At 34.3% G+C, this 19,305-nt stretch overlaps 1 protein-coding gene across 4 annotated transcripts in view; it reads right to left on the bottom strand.

Annotated features, from left to right (window-relative positions):
- The window catches only part of LOC149807038 (nucleoprotein TPR-like), a 293,006-nt gene that overhangs the window by 257,742 nt on the left and 15,959 nt on the right, over nucleotides 1-19,305 (bottom strand). For all 4 annotated transcript variants that reach the window (XM_089960984.1, XM_089960994.1, XM_089961010.1 and 1 more), the window contains exons 3-9: nucleotides 16,869-16,942; nucleotides 13,413-13,509; nucleotides 12,790-12,893; nucleotides 12,035-12,148; nucleotides 9,594-9,737; nucleotides 4,866-4,946; nucleotides 1,518-1,605 (exon numbers count right to left, since the gene is read on the bottom strand). In XM_089960984.1, coding sequence (XP_089817110.1) covers nucleotides 1,518-1,605; nucleotides 4,866-4,946; nucleotides 9,594-9,737; nucleotides 12,035-12,148; nucleotides 12,790-12,893; nucleotides 13,413-13,509; nucleotides 16,869-16,942 — 702 coding nt within the window. The remainder of the gene's footprint in view (nucleotides 1-1,517; nucleotides 1,606-4,865; nucleotides 4,947-9,593; nucleotides 9,738-12,034; nucleotides 12,149-12,789; nucleotides 12,894-13,412; nucleotides 13,510-16,868; nucleotides 16,943-19,305) is intronic.

The following is a 19,305-nucleotide window of genomic DNA, read 5'->3' as shown; positions in this document are numbered from 1 at the left end:
AGTTTGACTATAGTCTGACTATACATCCCCATTTCCTATTGTTTGTACCCCCCCACCGATTTCAATAATGAAAACATTTAATATGATAAAAAGTGCACAGAACTAAGTCAACCGAATCACTGATTTATAATTTCTAACCTGACTGACCAGAATGACATTAATACTGGCATCCCCTGCACCTTTCATGCTTAGCAGACTTTCCATACCAACATGGTGCCATATTGCGTACACTATGGGCTACTTTATTTCCAACAGACAACATAATGACATAGTTAATCCTATTCAGTAACTGACGGATAATTCCGTAAATTACCATAACATCGAGAGTTTGGAATTATATCCCTTTGCACACATGAACACAGAAATTAAATCGCTTGTTAAATCCATGTGAAAGGCAAATTTTTTCTTGTCATTCTTTTCCTCTGCTTGATTTGACTTTGGAAATATCAGAAGCAGATGACATATGCATGTACATCTGTAATTGTGCACACACCCCTTTGCTTGATCTAGAACATGTCGATCTATAATACTGAAAACTTCAGTTAAGCATGAAACAGGCAGATTATGACAGCGTTAGGGCCACTCTACTCAGTCAGGTTAGAAACTATAAATCAATGAAAGAATTGACTAAGTTCCTTGCACTTTTTAGCACATTAAAGTTTCATTATTGAAATAGGTAGGGGGTAAAAACAAACAAGTTGGTATCGTCAGACTATACATCAGAATCTAACAACCTTGAACAATTTTATTTGTGATTATGGAAATAAATAACAAATTTGGGGTTTATTTCAATTTTCAAAGACTTTTAAAGACCTCATGGTAATCATGCTCGATCTTCCCAAACTTTCAAGACCTTGAAAAAGCTACCTCATTTTTCACGAACGCTCAAAGACCTTCAAAGACCATACGAACCCTGGAGTATGTGATGCATGACTAATGTTATTGTGTGGAAAACATTTTTCTTCTATCAGTGACGTGAAGTTTAGTTCTTGGGCAGACTTATAAAAACAACAATCTGGGGACTGAAAAATTAGAAGGTTGTGCTATTGCCTGCATATTTCCACCATGAAGATGCTTTACACAGCTGAGTTACATATTTTTGAGGTTGAAGAAATGATGTTACTAATTTAATTTCTTTACAAAGGAACATGTAGAAATACATAATTTAGCAATAATGATTACTCTGAAAACAAAATTCTTAAACAAAATGTAGTTAATAAGGAGTAAAGTTCAACAAAAGAAAGATTCAGAATTGAAAATTCCAAAATGCAGCCATTTTCTCATATACAAGATAAATGCATGTCAGTATTTATCATGGAAAAAAATGAATGCTTGAGAAATTCTACGACCAGTCTAGTATGTATGCGTAGGATTTAACAGCATGTCAGCTTAACACTATATGGTGCCTACAAAATGATAAGGTTTAAAAAGGTTCATGTTAAAGACATTGAAAGATGTACTACCTTTGTCTATGCAGGTGAGATAAAAATGAACATTATGACTATTACTGGACTCACCATCTGATGCCTCTTTGATGAGTCTCTGAAGTTCATCAACAGCTCCTGACAACTCTATCACCTTACTGTCAGCCTCTTCAGAGGAATTCTGAGATAATATAACAGTAAATGCAAGTGAATTTTTTTGTAAAGTATCTCAGATTGATAACAAAGCAGTTACAGAACTAAATAACTCTGACATAAGTTATATATTGTTATGACTCTATGGTCATAAACTAAGTAGCAGAAAGAAGCAAAACCAGCAAGTTTTGTATAACATAACAAATATAACATAACAAATAATTTAATTATCAGTTATGAAAATGTAAGAGGAACTTCAAGTATTATGTAATAAATCCAAAATAATCCTAAAAAAAAGTCCAAAAGAATCAGATGTTCTAAATGAATTTGAGTTCCTCAAATGTACTGGTCTGTCAAAAGTCCATAACTGCTTTGAATAATTCCCAATAGTCCCAGGATAATATTTTAGTTCAATGAGCATTTCTGACTGTTGTTACAACAAGATGACAAGAAATAAGACACAAAAATTGTCCAGCTCCAGGTACAACCACAGAAGATGAATATGGGTTTTGCTGCTACTCCTATGTGACAATTTGCAAATATCCCACATTGTAAAATAACCCACCTGACCTAAACCATCCACTAAGAAATAACTCAAAGAAGCCATCTAGCCCCACCAGCCAATGAGAAACTATCCCAAACTTGTCAACATGTTTACTACTAATATTATTAGTAGTAATTTGGTCATTGCTATTTATAGATCCTAAGCAATTCTGCCACTTCAATATCTTAAAATAGAACCCATACATGTACACACAATTTAGCTATAGATAATCATTACAACTTAGTCATGAATAAAAAAAAATTTTTTTTTATAGATATGCATAACAATATGATGCGGATTTGAAATTTTGTTACTCTTGCTTTTCTTTATTTTTGATCATTTAAAGAGAACATATGGAATGCAAATGAGTAACTAAGCTGTCATTTTCTCTATGGGGGTGAACAGACCTTTGAAAAAGCACTTGCTTAGTTAATGCCTGACTGTTTTGACAAACAGGACTGCATCCCAGATTACTCTGGTAAACTGAACTAAAAGGCTGACTGTTCTGAACAACAGATCTACATGCCTGTTTGTTCTAACCAACAGGTCTATATGGCTAAGTGTTCTGCAAGCAGTCAGCCCATTCTGATAAGACCTTTGCAGCAAAGAATTATAACACATTCCCTGATGGATATCGTTCCTGTCATAACAGCCTTGAAATTTCAGACAAAAGATCTTGAGCTAGCTACCATCAGTCCAAGTTTAAGACTTACTATGGATGAATATCATCAGTCCAAGTGTAAGATTTACTATGGATGAATACCATCTGTCCAAGTGTAAGACTTACTATGGATGAATACCATCAGTCCAAGTGTAAGACTTACTATGGATGAATACAATCAGTCCAAGTGTAAGACTTACTATGGATGAATTCCATCAGTCCAAGTGTAAGACTTACCATGGATGAATACCATCAGTCCAAGTGTAAGACTTACCATGGATGAATACCATCAGTCCAAGTGTAAGACTTACCATGGATGAATACCATCAGTCCAAGTGTAAGACTTACTATGGATGAATTTGATGTATTGACTAAGAGTCTTTTAAAGATTCCAAATGATAACAACTAAGAAGTTGATGGGATATATTTCAATACGGAATTAGAAATAATCAACAGACAAGACCAGAGAGCTCAGTTTGACACTGTAAGAATATAATTTGTTATGAACTTAACAAGACTTCCTACAGAGACCCTTGCCCTCCCATCAGCAGGGGCAGCATGCAGTGTCACATGGCAATGATAAAATTCATATGATTCTTGATCACTATGGTAACGTGAAAACAGCAGGACAACTTCAATATCAGCCAGAGGAATGGAAGTTTATGAAAGAAGCCGACCTGCCGCTGACAACTAAATGAAAACTGAATCCAGTACAGAAGGGTTTCACATGGCAGTTTTGAGGATGATATCTTAAGTACCATCTTTTGAATGGGAACGAATGTAAGGAAACTCCTCAGTACATTCGTTTTGTAGTGGACTTTACATTGAAACATTTTTTTGGCAAATTTTCATTATCCAAATTAGATTTTTTATTACAAAATTTCACATTCCATTACAACTTCACAAATGAATATCTGCATAACTATCTGATTTGACCAGAAAACAGAATCTGACCGTAAATGATAAAAAATTACCAAACATGGAAGGTGCAAAAACATGGTTTTTGGTGTGCACCCCCCCCCCATGCAAATCCGAGATGATTCCAGATAAATCGGGAGTTGGCAGTCTGAAGAAGCAAAGATGGTAACTATCCCAAGTAGTTTTCCAGTCCTATGGAAAATGCTTGAAGCCGATCATCCTTCAAACTTAAAAAATCTACTTAAGTCAACTTGGAAGATAGACTGAAGTGTTTAATCTAGATCTATCATCTATTCAGTTATTAAAACAATTTTCTGCTTTTCAAAGCCTAAGAGCAGGTAAGAAGTCATAATCCTCAACTCTTGTTCCATTTAGATAGATATTCATGTCAACTGAAGCAAAGATTTGTATGCTATAAAACGTACATGTGTATGTTGAGGTTTTTATCACAAAATTCATGATTAATCACAATATTTTCTTTTTCCCTTAGAAATTCTGTGTGCCTTAATTTGGGACAGAGGGATACAGTGTCCCTTGCCCACCAAATACTAGGTGTCAATATTCACATCTGACTGTGATGATTATATTTTCATCATCTTTGCTATTATTCAACAAAACTCTGATTAACAGGTCATTTCAGTAAGATGTATGGTAAGATGATAAGGTTTGACAGATCTGTGATATACAGGAATACATCCTGATTGTTCAGATATAAAGGCCTACATCTCCTATTGTTCTGATAAAGAGACCTACATCCCTGATTGTTCTGACAGACAGGCATACATCACAGATGTTGCGATATACAGGCCTACATCCCAGATTGTTCTGATATACAGGCCTACATCCCTGACTGTTCTGATATACTGTCCTACATCCCCGATTATTCTGATCAACAGACCTACATCGCTGATCATTCACTGATAGAATTACAAGCCCAACTGTTCCAACAGACAGCATTTATTCCTGATTGTTCTGATAAACAAGTCTACATGCTTGATTGTTTAACAAGCCTGAGATCACAAGATACTATGGTTAAACCTGTAACACCTTTCCTGTGGTTTAACAACCTTATCTTGAAGAATGGCAACAGCTTGTTACACCAGTTTGCTCACCAATAAAATACATGGTACATGTAAATAAAGATGTATAACATAAGGGTATTTACCTTGTAGAGTGCTATGAGTTTTTTCTGGGCCACTAACTCATGTCGGAACTGTTCCTCAGACTGAGTGCTGGCATCACGAGCCTATAACAGAAGCAAAGTCAGTGAAAAACAGACATGAGCTACTTAATTTCTGCAAAATTAGAGATTTTTTTGACAAAAACTTTTCAAAGAATTTTCAATAACATGCAATAGTTTTCAAGAAGAATTTTTTCTTAAAGAAATTAATCTTTCTTCATATGTTTATGGTTTATCTCTGCATATAAAGGTCAAAAAAAGTTTCAGAAAAAAGCATAATACTATCTTGAGAACAAGGTGAGAGCAGGCAAATTAACCGATGCAAATGTCTTAGGCTTTTCACTTTGATACACTTTCCCCCATGCTGGAAATGTCAATAACATTGTTACATATCTTATGGGGGCGCCGAGTGGCCGAGTGGTCTAAAGCGCTCTCCGTTACAGATCACTGCCATCTCACCTCTGTCTGCATGGGTTCGAGTCTCCGATTTGGCCAATGTGGGTATGTGAGAAAGCTTGCCAGTAGTCTTGAGGGTCGGTGGTTCTTTCCGGGGTTTTCCTGGGTTCTTTCTCCACCATTAATACTGGCAGCCAATGTATAGCCTATTGTGTGCTGAAAAATGGCATTAAACCCTACAACAACAACGTATCTTATGTTTTGCACATTGCTTTGTTTATCCTACTTCAATGCTTTCACCCAACTGTAACATGGATAATGATCCCATTTTGAATTGTAAACACAGCTAATTCCTAAAGATATCACCTTCCTTACTGATTTAGCAATCCATCTGTAAATATCATTAGCACTGCGCTACATCTGATCCCACATTTCATCCATTTATTCATTTATTCATTAGTTTCTGAATGTATGAAAATATGAAAAATTATGTATTTAAAAGAACAAAACAACAACAAAGTGATATATTTTATTCAGTTGGATGTTTTGCATTCCCTTGCATAAATTCAATAAGTTCTGGGCAAAGTTCAGTTTTTCAACAAAGTCAACAATTTTTCAAAATAAAACTTTTCTAAACTTCGATAGTTTACAAGACAATCTCTCATATTCTATGATTTTCAAGATTCTACCAATGACAAAGTAGAACATTCCAAATGACATGGTCAAACAAATGAAGTAGGTCAGTGCAATTGCCAAGGTTAATAATGGATATAGTAGAACAGTACAAGTAACAGGCTGATACAACAATGATAAACAAAACGCTTTAAGTTACACAAATGATCAAGCAGAAAGGTACAAGTTATACTTTGGTATAAACAATGACGTAGAACAGCACAACTTACATGTACAAGGTTGTTCAAAAAATGCAGTAGAGCTTCCCAAGTTACCAGGTTTTATCATTTTTATACAGGCAAACAAAGCTCCAGGTTGCTGTCAGTCTTTCATATCAGTCTCAAATCTGGGCTGTAATTCAAAATAATTCACCTTTCCAGACAAAATTTTAGTAAACTTTGTCTCAACCAAGCTAAACTATTTCATTGCCAGTGTTGTTTTCTTTGAAACAAAAGCATTCTGATCTTCAAAATGGGATTCCAATATGTAAGACCAAAGAGCATGGCAAAATCAAATCAAATCATAAATCAAAAGACACAACTTTGCAAGTCATTTCTCCTGCAAATCACATAACAAGAGGCCAAGTGAGTCTTATATATTACTCACCTGATTTAAATAACTTCAGAGTTTACCATTTCACTGATCTTGTTTATGCAGTAATCTAAGAATACAACCTGTATAAACTATAGCCTAAAGAGTATACCATGGTTTCATTTATTTTCAGGAGTACCAACTTACAATGTTTTGTAATAAGAGACATTTTCATGGGTACTTAAATTCATGGATTTACCTGTCAAAGTTTGTATATTTATAGGTATATTAGTTCATGCATTAACCTATATATATATATATATATATATATATATATATATATATATATATATATATATATATATATATATATATATATATATATATATATATATATATATATATATATATATATATTAAAGAATAAAAAAAGGAAAAATATGTTGACAACAAATGGTGGTCATCTGAATGTTTAAAATAATACTCCTGCCAGTATGAGCACAAATCAATCACATGTCAATCCGTTATATTGTTTTCATCCAAGTGATCAACATCACAATGGAGCTCACACAGTTAACAACAACAAGCCAAGCAGTTATTGAAAATATATGTGATCTTTTATTTAAACCACAATCCATCAAGCCGCACCATAAGTATGTTCTGGTGATCATGTCATGTGGATAATGTCACCAGTCCACATGCAAACAAAACACATGACCAAATGCCCCTTGCTCAGTGCAATAAGCAGGCCATGACTACATTATGTCTAGTGTAGGAAGTGGCTCACAATAAAGTGTCCATGACAATGTGGCCTTGAAAAAGCTGAACTTGTGTTATTCTGCAATTTTGGGATTATTTATGTGACAAATGTTTGCAAGCACCAGCCGACTCAATTGAAACAATGTTTATTTATTGGTTAAGTCTGAAAATATGTTAAATGTGAGCTTTAGTACTGTGCTGCTATTAGTGTATATACATATTGTCCAGTTAGCACATCTACTGTAATTAGCATATATAGCATGTGTTTAACTAGTACTGTTCTGTAATGTGCATATGCATGGTGTTTAATTAGTAATGTGTTGTAATTAGTATATACACTGTTTCACTGGTAGTGTGCTGTAATTAATGTAAATACCTGGTGTTTAAATAGTACTGTGCTGTAATTAGTGCACATACCTGGTGTTTAACTAGTACTGTGCTGTAATTAGTCTATATACTTTAATTAGCACTTTTGCTGCAATTAGTAGATATAAATTGTTGTTTAATTAGTACTGTGTTGTAATGTGTATATGCATGGTGTTTAATTAGTAATGTGCTGTAATTAATGTATATACATGGTGTTTAAATTGTACTGTGCTGTAATTAGTGTACATACCTGGTGTTTAACTAATACTGTGCTGTAATTAGTCTATATACTTTAATTAGCACTTTTGCTGTAATTAGTAGATATAAATTGTTGTTTAATTAGTACTGTGTTGTAATGTGTATATACATGGTGTTTAATTAGTACTGTGCTGTAATTAGTGTATATAAATCATGTTTAACTACTTCTATGTAATAAGTATATATACAGTGTGTTTATCGAGTACTATGCTATAATTAGTGTATATAAACATGGTGTACATTGGTGTTTAACAAGTACTGTGCTGTATTTAGTATATATACATGAAGTTTAAATAGTACTTGTGCTTTAAGAAATAATTTTAGCATCTAAGAGCCATGTTTTAAATATGCATGGATACAATTTTATATGCTTTCAGGAGAATTTAAATTTTAACAAGAAATTTTATTACATGTAATTAGAGATATACCTCTTTGCATTTAACTATGTTAACTTCTGAAACCATTACACTCCAGACAGACCAAACATGGATAGTATTCATCTACATAATGATTTTGTTGGATAACTTTTTTATCATTTCAAATACATAAAACTATGGATGTTTCTTACATACTTTTGTATTTCAAATTCAAATCTGTGAACATTATCTTGTTAGTTGGAAAAATTTTCTAAATTTGACTTTAATCACCACCCATTATATGTGATGTGTCTGTCCCACTATATAATATTCAACAATTTGCTGTTGTTGTAGATGTTGTAGGGTTTAACGCCATTTTCAGCACAAGATAGGCTATACATAGCAGCCAGTATCAATGGTAGACGAAGAACCCGGGAAAAAAAAGAAAGAACCACCAACACACAAGAAGCTACGGGCAAGCTTTCTCACATACCCACATTGGCTGAACCTGAGACTCAAACCCACGCAGAGTTGAGATGGCAATGATCCGTAATGGTGAATGCTTTAGGCCACTCAGGGCCACCTAAACAATTTGCCCCGAACTAAACCTGTTCAATGTTGGCTTCAGACTACTATGGATTTGAAAAAGTGAAATAAAAATTTGTTCAATCCTTGTTACATGAGCTAGTCAAATAAAAATTTGTTTGTCCATCATTTTTACACAAGTTACATTTTCTACCTTAATGCTAGTTTAATGGAATATGAAACAATATTTTTTCGCTGATTGCAAATAGTCACTAAAATGTTTTAAAACATTATGAAAATGTTTCACATATCAATACTTGTAAAATCCTAGTGTAATGCATGAAGTTGTTATTTGCTGTATTACAAATACTTGATGTATTACAAATACTTGATGTATAAACCAATTTTATAGACAGCTAAACCATATTGATGTAGCTGGTGATACTTTTATTCAATATGCAGTTGTAATAGCTTTATCTTATTTTCCAGAGAGCAAAATAAATCATCAATTGAATATCTAATTTGTCCATCCTGTTACATGAGTTACAAGTACATGATGGCAATGATTAGACCACCAATACTTGAATGGAAAACTTAAGTTATCTTTCAACTGTTAGAGAATATGGAATACTAGACCACTGATCCATAGCAAAACTGATGCGAAAATCATTCATTTAAAATTTGGCGTATTTTGTCCCATAGGACAGGATGAAGAACATATTTTGTGTCAAATGTGTTAGGTACTCATCCAAAGAAATCTGTCAATAAAGAAAGCAACCTTCTATTAAGAAAATTTTAATTATTTTTTTTTACATCAATTACACAAGAGAAATAGCTAAACAGTACTTACAGATTTCAATTTTTCTATCAAGCTGTCAATTCTAGTAATCTGCTCAGAGTTGGTCTTCTTTAGGTTTTCTACCTGGTCCTGTAGATATTTGCATTCATCAGTTTTCTGTTCCAGCTGTGACTGCAGACTAAGCATCTCTGAAGTCTGAGAATGGAAAAAGAAGAATTTTAATTGATTTTAACCCTGTACCTTGATTAATATGGCCAGTTATCTCCAAAATTTTCTCACAGATAGGTAATTCTTCCATTGGCATTTTCCATGAGGCAAGGATGGGCAGTTTTATGCAAACACAATTAATGAACATACTCCTTATAGTAAGATCAAACAAATGTAAAAACATTTAATGAATAGAGTACTTTCAACTATATTCGCGTGAACACGAAAACTTCAACGTAAAATAGTGGAGTTATCAGAGTTTTATATGTATGCTTGACCCAGTATAAATATAACTGTTGAGCAGTATTCCCAAGTGTGAATGTGGAATATGTGTTGTTGTCTAGACGTACTGGGTTATATATAGTATTTAGTAAATTTGGGTACTGTCCCTGCTTAAAGTTGAAAAAAAGGGAGACCAATCTGGTCATATTTGGGACTCCTTAATAGGGCATCAAAAAGTAACCAAAATGATAGCTGAACAAAAGCTAGTAATTTAATGTACAGACTTCTTCATCAACTCTGAATCAATCACAGCTGCAATGCAATCACACAAATCCCTATTTTACAAAATGTTATGAGGAATAAAGATTTTTAAAAACCAACCTTAACCTAATTATATTTATAAAATTAGGGCACATTTTGTCAACCAAATATTTTTTAAACCAACCTTAACCTATGTATATGTATAAAATTAGGGCATATTTTGACATCAAGAAGTTGAAAAAAATCCTAAGCTCAAGCCAATTAAAAAAAAAAACGTGTAAAATTTCAGAATTATCATAGAGTAATACAGAGTATTATGTATAATTAATTTGTACTGTTTGTTGACTTTTCTCCATGATTATATCTTGTGTATATCTATATTCAGGTATTTGACCTTTGTCCAAAATCAAGTAATGCTGAACCAGAACAGTGATATTTATTTTGTAAAACAACTATCGAACTCATCAATATTAAACTCCATACAATCAAGGACAAACCTGTGCAGAAACAAAAGTTTATGCATCTGACACTAAGGGGGTATACCATGACACAGAATGTTGATAATTAAACCCAGCCAAGGTCTCATCAATACCAGACTGCAAACAAAATCTAGTTGAAATCAACTGATAATTAAGGGATTAATGTGGAGAATTTTTTTTTTTACATGGGTCTGCCAATCATGGGCTATGACAGCTGATGACTGACAACTGAACTCAACCAAGTACTCATTAGTATCAAAACGCATAGCAATGCATGAAATAATAAAAAAAAACTTTTTTTAAAATATATTTTTAATGCTGCTTTAACAGTCTGTGGCAGTTTAAAGTGATGTCTAGCACTGGGGCATAATGCCACAGATATGTGGCATTATATCCCACCCAGTCACATTATCCTAACATGAGGCCGACCAGTCCTAGCACTAACCTCTTAATGCTGAGCAGCAAGCAGGCAGGTGCCAGTACCATTTTTAAATGTCACTAGTATGACCTGGCCAGTTTTTTGAACCCACAACCTGCCACATCTGAGACAGACATTCTAACCACTTAGGCCACAAGAGCGTTCATCAACTGAGAGTTATAGAGCAAAAACAAAAGTGTCTGGATGAGACAATCTGGGGCCATAACTCTGCTAAACAATGATTCATACACTTACAAACTCGCAAAAAGTATCATCAATAACTAGCCGCATACCAAATATGGCTGAAATTCAATAATACTCAAGGGAGTTATTATGCAGAATGAATATGGGACAGAAGTATGGAAGGATGGATAGATAACAGGCCCAATTTAATGTCCCACTTTTTCACTGAAAGTGGGGGACAAAAATGTTCCTGACAGGGGCAGAAAAGGTTTGTATTAGTATTAAAGGTAATGAAAGATAAAGTCCTCCACCAAAAATTACAATCTTCACTTGCTAAAATATTTTATGCATTTTTTACAAGAAAAAAGCCCCATAAAATTAAGTGACAAAGGCCTAAACTATATCTCTGCAGCATGGGACCCCTGAAAGTCTCTGCAGCATGGGACTCCTGGAAGTCTCTGCAGCATGGGACTCCTGAAGTCTCTGAATTAAAATATATACAAACCTTCCAGAATATTAGTTTAAGTAGGGTTTCTTCCCACTATTTCTCTGCAATATTCACTTGAACAGGACCTCAAGAACTCTGTCAAAAATGAGACTTGAATAATGTACATTTTAATAAATCCCAGATTGTAAAACAAGTTAAGGATAAAGGCAACGTCTGGCTGATAAAATCATATTTTGACTGCTGATTAAAATACTATGATGCATGACATTCTCACCTTTTCTCGGTGTATGCTGCCAAGTTCCCTCATTTTCTCAGACAGTTCATTATTCAACGTGTCAATTTCCTTCTGAAGCCTTTCCTTCTGTTGGGCAAACCTTTGGGACTGAATCTGTTAGAGAAAAAATTGAAGTACCTTGCTCAAAGGACATCTTCATTATAAATCTGAATAAAGTTGTATTTTTCCAAACTTCAAATACAGAGCATATGTTATTAAGTAATGCCATCTAATATAAAGATCAACGTAAAAACACAAGCATGTTGTTTACATTATTTGCAAATCGTATTGTGGGGGCAATAATATTAAACACATCTTCAAAATTTATTATTTTATAGACCTAGTTAGGAATTAGTGAACATTGTCAGGGGCATTTTATATATGGCTTAGATCTGAAATTATATGGATTTAAACTTAGAATCTTTTATTCTTGGCAAATTAGATTTTGTTCTCGTCTATATAGAGAACAGCCATAACACGAAAATAAAATGTTTTATCACGATCACAAATAAAGTTCATTAGAACATGTATCTAGCTATATATAATCACAAACTTTAGTGTGAATATGTTTTAGATTACTCAGAAATCTTTGTTACAAAATATCTTTTAAAAAATTTGTCTGAAATTCAAATTACAAATATTTCCTTGCCATTTAAGACTTCTTTTGAATTACAATTTATATTTGCCACTTTATAATCTTTCAAAAAAATTCTATTTGTGATATACTTCCCACATTATCTTATATATATACATACCTCAAATGCATCTTCTTTACTTCGAATTTCTCCCATTTTAACAACAGCTTCATTTTTCTCATTGTTGGCTGCTGTTAGTTTGTTAAATAAAGTACGAACTTCATCTGCAAGAAATGATTACAAACATAAAGCAACAGTGGTGTATCCTTTCATCCTACAATGGATGTTGATGTCAAAAATATGTAAAGCATTATTAAATGTGATTTATCTTACATAGCCACATGGAAATGGGTGTCATGGAATTATAATTATATTATACACTATGAATCAGACATCAGCTAGAACTATTACTCTAACACCGAAAGTAAAATCTTTCTAAATGAAGGCAAATGTGTTTCAAACATTGTTCTGCCAAATCAACTTTCGAATACAGTAAAACCTGTCTTGAGAGACCACTGCTATGAGAGACCACCTGTTTTGAGAGACCAGAATCTCCATGCACAGATTTATTGATTATATAGTGTTACAACCTGTTATGAGAGACCGCCTGTCTTGAGCCATTATTTTTTGGCAGAAGGGGTGGTCTTTCAAGACAGGTTCTACTGTAACAACTAAAACTGAATTTAAATAAGTATTAGTTATTGATATTACGGTATTAGTTACCGTCGCAAATCTCAATTTACCATTGGCAAGATCTAAATCCCTTTGTTTCTTTTCCAGTAACACAGCAAGTTCCCTCTTTTCTGCCTCCAACTGTTCATTTGCCTTATTCAGATGCAACTGAAATAGGAAATAAAGATTAGTGTCCATCATCCTGCAGGGATACTCATTCATCTTAAAAAGTAAGAAAATTAGGCTAATATCTGAATCTCTGTCTTTGAGAGTCATATAAATATTATACAAAGTTTGATAAGCATTTGACTTATTATATGAACATGAGTCTCCCTCAAGCAAAACTAACCCTTTAATGATGAATAGATTACCCTTATGAGCAAGACAACTTCAAGAATGGAAGAAATGTACTACAATGATGCAGGATATGAAGGTGTTCATCAAAAGCGTAGACCAAATTAAAACAGACTATAATAATGGGATTGATGTTATCACCATTAAATAATAAAAATGTTCATGTCCTGACAATTTTCTGAATAACCTGGGGGATGGTGAAAATGATTGTACAAAAGCATATTGGATTTAATCGTAGTTTGAGCTATGAAATTTCATAATTAGTCTTGATAATTAATAAGGTGTAATACCTACGTGCATCATATATTTTTTAAAAACCAAGTCTGTACTGCCAATAAGAATGAGTATGTAGCAGGATTCTAAATCAGGAACTATTGGAATTTATGATATAACTCTTGTGTTCTGAATTGCAAAGACACCAACCTACTTTCAATTTTCAGTTCCTGTGCTTCAGAACATTTTTTGGAGTGATAGTTTCTAAAGCATTGGTAGACTGGGTCAGAAGAAGTCTAGCCTGTAGACTGGGTTAGAATTGTAGATGGTGGGTGGGGTAAACTAATTTTAATAATGTAATACCTAACTTTCACTACTGTGTGGCTCACATCATTTCCAAAATGGAAAACCTCCATGTTCCATCCTCCCATTCTAGAATGACTCCATGTCATATGACCATGCACAGTAACACTCTTCATTCCTTTCTAGGACCTTGACTATTGAGGGACATCACAGCAAGGTGGAAGAAAGGCATCCACCAATAGTCAGTGGTAAGTATTACATAATTAAAATTAGTTTCCACCCCCCACCCCAAATATATTTTAAAATCACTAATACATTACTTGTCTCTAATCTGCACCTTGATTTGTCAAACAGAAGAGAGACTGATGGCCTTCAAAGGAGTAAAAATATAATTACTCACCTTACTGTAGAACAAATCCACTGCTGCTAGATAGCAAGAGTCTAGATCAAACTGTACAACAACTTAAAGGTGGAGGTCAGATGCAACCAATAAATGCAACCCTCATAATGTCCTCTACGAAAAGCGTCTGAATAGGCCCACAAAGAAGCATTAACCCTAATTTAACAGGATTTTATTCTCATGAAATATGGTTTCTTTTTGGCGAGGGAGAGATAGGCTCAACTGATAGTAAGTGTACCACCTAGAGATTGTGGATTCCTGAAATACGGGTGGTACCCTTTATAGAGAGAAAATACAATTCTACCTTTCTTTCACCCTTCTGAAGTTGACAGATGGAACCTATATAGCCTAACTGGGCAAAGCAGTCTATCTTGATCATCATCAATGAAGATATGAATGCGACTGGGAATCTCTACAGGAGATCAAGTCCAAAGGTAATTGGTTTTTAGCTAGAAAACCCAGCAACAACAATCACCTGTATGTACTATTCTCTTTGAGAGAAAAATTGTCCATCTTGACACAACGTGTCATCCAGAAAGGTATGACAAGTGCAATAGTGCATGTGCCTAGAGTCAGACTGAAAAGATAGTACAGTCCTACCCATTTATATCGACATCACTTATGTCGACAAGCTGCCTATTTCAACAAAAAAGCAAAGTCCCGGTCCCTTGGTCTACTATTACTACCAAAATTGTCCTGCTTATGTCGACGTCGAGATAAAAAATAAACGTACATGTCGACAGAAGCCGTTGGTCCCAGCTTGAACAAATCCTTTGTTTTCGAATCATTCACATCGACAAGCTGCCAGTTCCGACCCATACTTTGATCAACAATTAGTTGATCGTGCCACCAGGCTGCAATATTCCCGCCTACTCATGTCAGCAAGCGGCCAGTTCCGACATGTACTTATAAAAGCAATGAAATCTAATAGATTCTTGCATTTTCCAAAGTGATCGGTGATTAAAACAAATTTATTGCGCTGTGAAAGTTTCCTTTTTAACTTTATTTTGCATGTGTCAATGTATACAATATTATGCCTTCTAATGTTGTAAAGCGCTTAGAGCTTCTAAAGATTAGGCGCTATACAAAGTCCTCATTATTATTATTAACCGTATCAGCCGCATATCTCTTGTTCGCTTTTATGCACTTTTCACGATGACTTCTGTAACTAAATACATGTACTGTTTAAACCAACTTGTTGACAGGTTTTCATTTCCCTGTGAATAGCCCCATCCCCTTGGTAGCCTCAATAAGATGTTAACAGACTGACCAAAATCTAGGCCAATTTAAGTACATGTACTTGAAGCATGTAAATAACAACTATGCAACCATGTGCTAATGCCAACATTGAATATCACAGTGAATGTTTTTCATATCAGGATGTGACCGATGCAATATTTTATTATGGATTTTATTACACAAAGGTAACCAAAATGTAGTTTGTCAATATACAAGTGGATTTCACTGGTTTTGTCTTCATGTACTCAAAATTTCCATTGTTTGTTTTCTCAAAGTTTAAATGCTACTCACTGACAACAGGTTACCCCTTACTGACGAATTTAACTTGTATCTTTTTTTCAGACCCCCACCCACCCAACACTCATCTCGACATCCGCCTATGTCGACAATATTTCCTCGGACCCAAGAATGTCGACATAAACAGGTATGACTGTATATCTAGCAATGACATGGTTTTTTCATATCATAAACAGGTAAGCTACTCAGTAGTGGCAGGTATTGATATTAAAGTGCAGACTGGGTAACTAGAAGTGGTAACTAAAGAATGCTAGGAATGCTACTCTAATAAGCATTTCCTTCAGTTACTCCAAAGCACAAGCCAGAATGTGGAGTTTCAGATGAGAAAAATTCCCATATCTGAATTAAAAAAGAATGGCCACAAAAATGAGTTCCTTTCACATAGATTGTGTATCCAATTCTGTGACAAGCGACTCTTGGACACCTTTTGGTATCCAACACTAATCAATATATCCCATACAGCCTGATACTGATAGTTACCCAAGAATGCTCAAACTTGCATGTTTAAAAAAATTAACTCACTTTTTAAGTGACAATATGGCTGGTTTATAAATATCACTATCAAACACAACTGAGACTGACCATTAGTTCCCTAACTAACACAAACAATTTCTTAATGTACTCAAATAACCATCTGAACAGTGGGGACTAATGACTCATGTACGCTTCAGATTCACCTGCAAACACTAATCTTGTAAATAAAATGTTTAGATTGATTTACCTGTGAAGATAAATTACTTGATTGGGTCTGCTCAGTTTCTTTTAATTTTGTGGATGCCTCCTGGTATTTCTTCTCTGAAATGACACATTAGCACAAACATTGTAACATTTTTAAAAACTGTCATTAAATAATTTCCCCTTTTTATAAAATCAGTATACATGAATCACTCCTTCCTAAATTAGTTCATTTCTGGCTATTTTATTTTAAAAGTCAATGATATATCCTAATAATTAATATAATAGGTGTTTTTTTTAAATAAAACTGTCAAGTGCAATAACTGCTGTATTTACTCATCTTTAAAAGTCAGATGCTACTGCAAACAACACAGACCCTGATCTGCCATCACATAATGCACTGAAAGATCTAGGTCTATGTTGTTAGTGATGCTGATTACTTAAAACAAGCTGCCTAGACCTAGCTCTGCCAAGGCATTATGCAAAATATAAAATGAAGAAAAATGTGATTCATTCTTAAATTCAATCAATAAATTGACAAGATATGACAGGCAGTCTGAGCATTTAGCAATCTGATAAGGTTCAAAATTTCTAATGAAATCAAATTTTAGACTTTTAACATAAAATACTTTTTGTATTACCATGGGTCAAATTAATTTTCTGCTCTGAGCCTTGAGTTTAAACGAATGCAATGTCTGGCCTACCATATGCTAAATTCAGATAGCCCAGTGGTCCCAACAGAATGTTGTGTCTGGTTTACCACATGTTGAATTCATATCATCCAGTGGGCTAGCATATAACATGACACCTCGAGTATTCATATCATCCAGCGGGCTAGCATATAACATGACATCTTGAATATTCATATCATCCAGTGGGCTAGCATATAACATGACATCTTGAGTATTCATATCATCCAGTGGGCTAGCATGTAACATGACATTTTGAGTGCTCCTGCATTTCTTTTCAAAACATAACAAATCAACTATATAGTTTTCTTTAATCATCTCAGAGTCTGGTCAAGGGACTTGCTCTTCAACAAAAGTTAATCTGCAAAACCCTTTTCAAGACACAGTGGCCTGGACCTTTGACCTATTGAACCCAACACCAACAGGACTTTTCCATACAACAGGTGCAAAACTTTGGTTTGGTACATGGTCTGAAACTGAAGTTACTATGCAAATACCAATTTTTTCCTGTGAGAGTGACAATGACATGTGGACTCCAAAAGTCTACTAATAGACTTCTTCATACATGCCAACCCCTGGCGAGGAAAAAGTGTAATCCAAGTGGACAAAATGAGTAATCCGAGGAGAAAAAGAGTAATCCACATATAACATGATAAAAATTCAATGAGCATATGTACAAAATGATTTATCCCTTTGGAATTTTAACATCAATTGCTGCTTCAAGTTTTCATATATAGCACTTGAGCTTTAAAAAGCAACCGACTCTCATATTACATTTCAAAACACTTTGTACCAGCTGGGATTATGAATGTTTTGTACACCAGTAAAGCACTAAGTGCTGGGTTACAAAGCCTGGATCTGAATTCAGTTTTAATTTTGTTAACAATACTGAACAATCTCTCAGTCAGCATTAGAATGGTAAAGAACCAATCTTCCTTTCATAACCTGACAAAGAAGACGACATTTATATCTTACAGTTATTGGGTCTTTTAGCTAGGAAATAAGATGAAAAAATCAACTTTATCCATATGAAGTACATTGTCAGGTAGAGTGAAGTGCCAACTTGATACTTCAGGAGTTCTTCTAATTTATCAGCAGCTTTTCCTGCAACATGGTGCATCATATGACAGAGACAACCTATATAGAATGCAACTCCTTTATGAATTCCAGTCATCACTGATGCTGTATCAGCTTAAAACCCCATACAATTATGCCAACTCAAGTTTATTCAAAGTATTATCTAGTGGATGTACATGGTCAATAACTGAATACTGTGTGCAGAAACCAGTTAATAGCTTCACTTTTGAACCCAAAATCAACAGACTTCTTCCTTAGCCCAAGTAGAAGACATGCAGGAAGTTCCTGCTCTGTGATGCACAACTAATGTAAAACTATTCATCCTCTATCAGTCAACTTGACCATTAATCTCCCATTCCTTATTCATTAATTCAAGCCATCCACATAATGTAATAATTGAAGATGGTGCAGAACTCAAGCTTTTGTTACAGAACACGTTTATTTTTCTTCTGTCACAGTTACCTTGATGTCTTGACCTTGACCTACAAACTGAGATATCAATAGGGTTCTTCCTTTGTCCAAGTGCAAGCCATCCAAAAAGTTATGATGAAAGTAGATAATTTGCATTTTGAGTTTCTGTGCAGAAACGAAACCGATAAGAGAAGGATGGATGGACAGGCAACATCATAATAGAATATGCTCCACCATATAGCTGGCATATAGGAATAATTTATTTTTAGCAGGTAAATCAGTCATTATCAGAAGTATAGTTTGTAG

Source organism: Sinohyriopsis cumingii, chromosome 1 (genome assembly GCF_028554795.1).
Source record: "Sinohyriopsis cumingii isolate HCF-2022 chromosome 1, ASM2855479v2, whole genome shotgun sequence".
Classification (NCBI taxonomy): domain Eukaryota; kingdom Metazoa; phylum Mollusca; class Bivalvia; order Unionida; family Unionidae; genus Sinohyriopsis; species Sinohyriopsis cumingii.
This window is presented reverse-complemented; position numbering and strand designations above follow the sequence as displayed.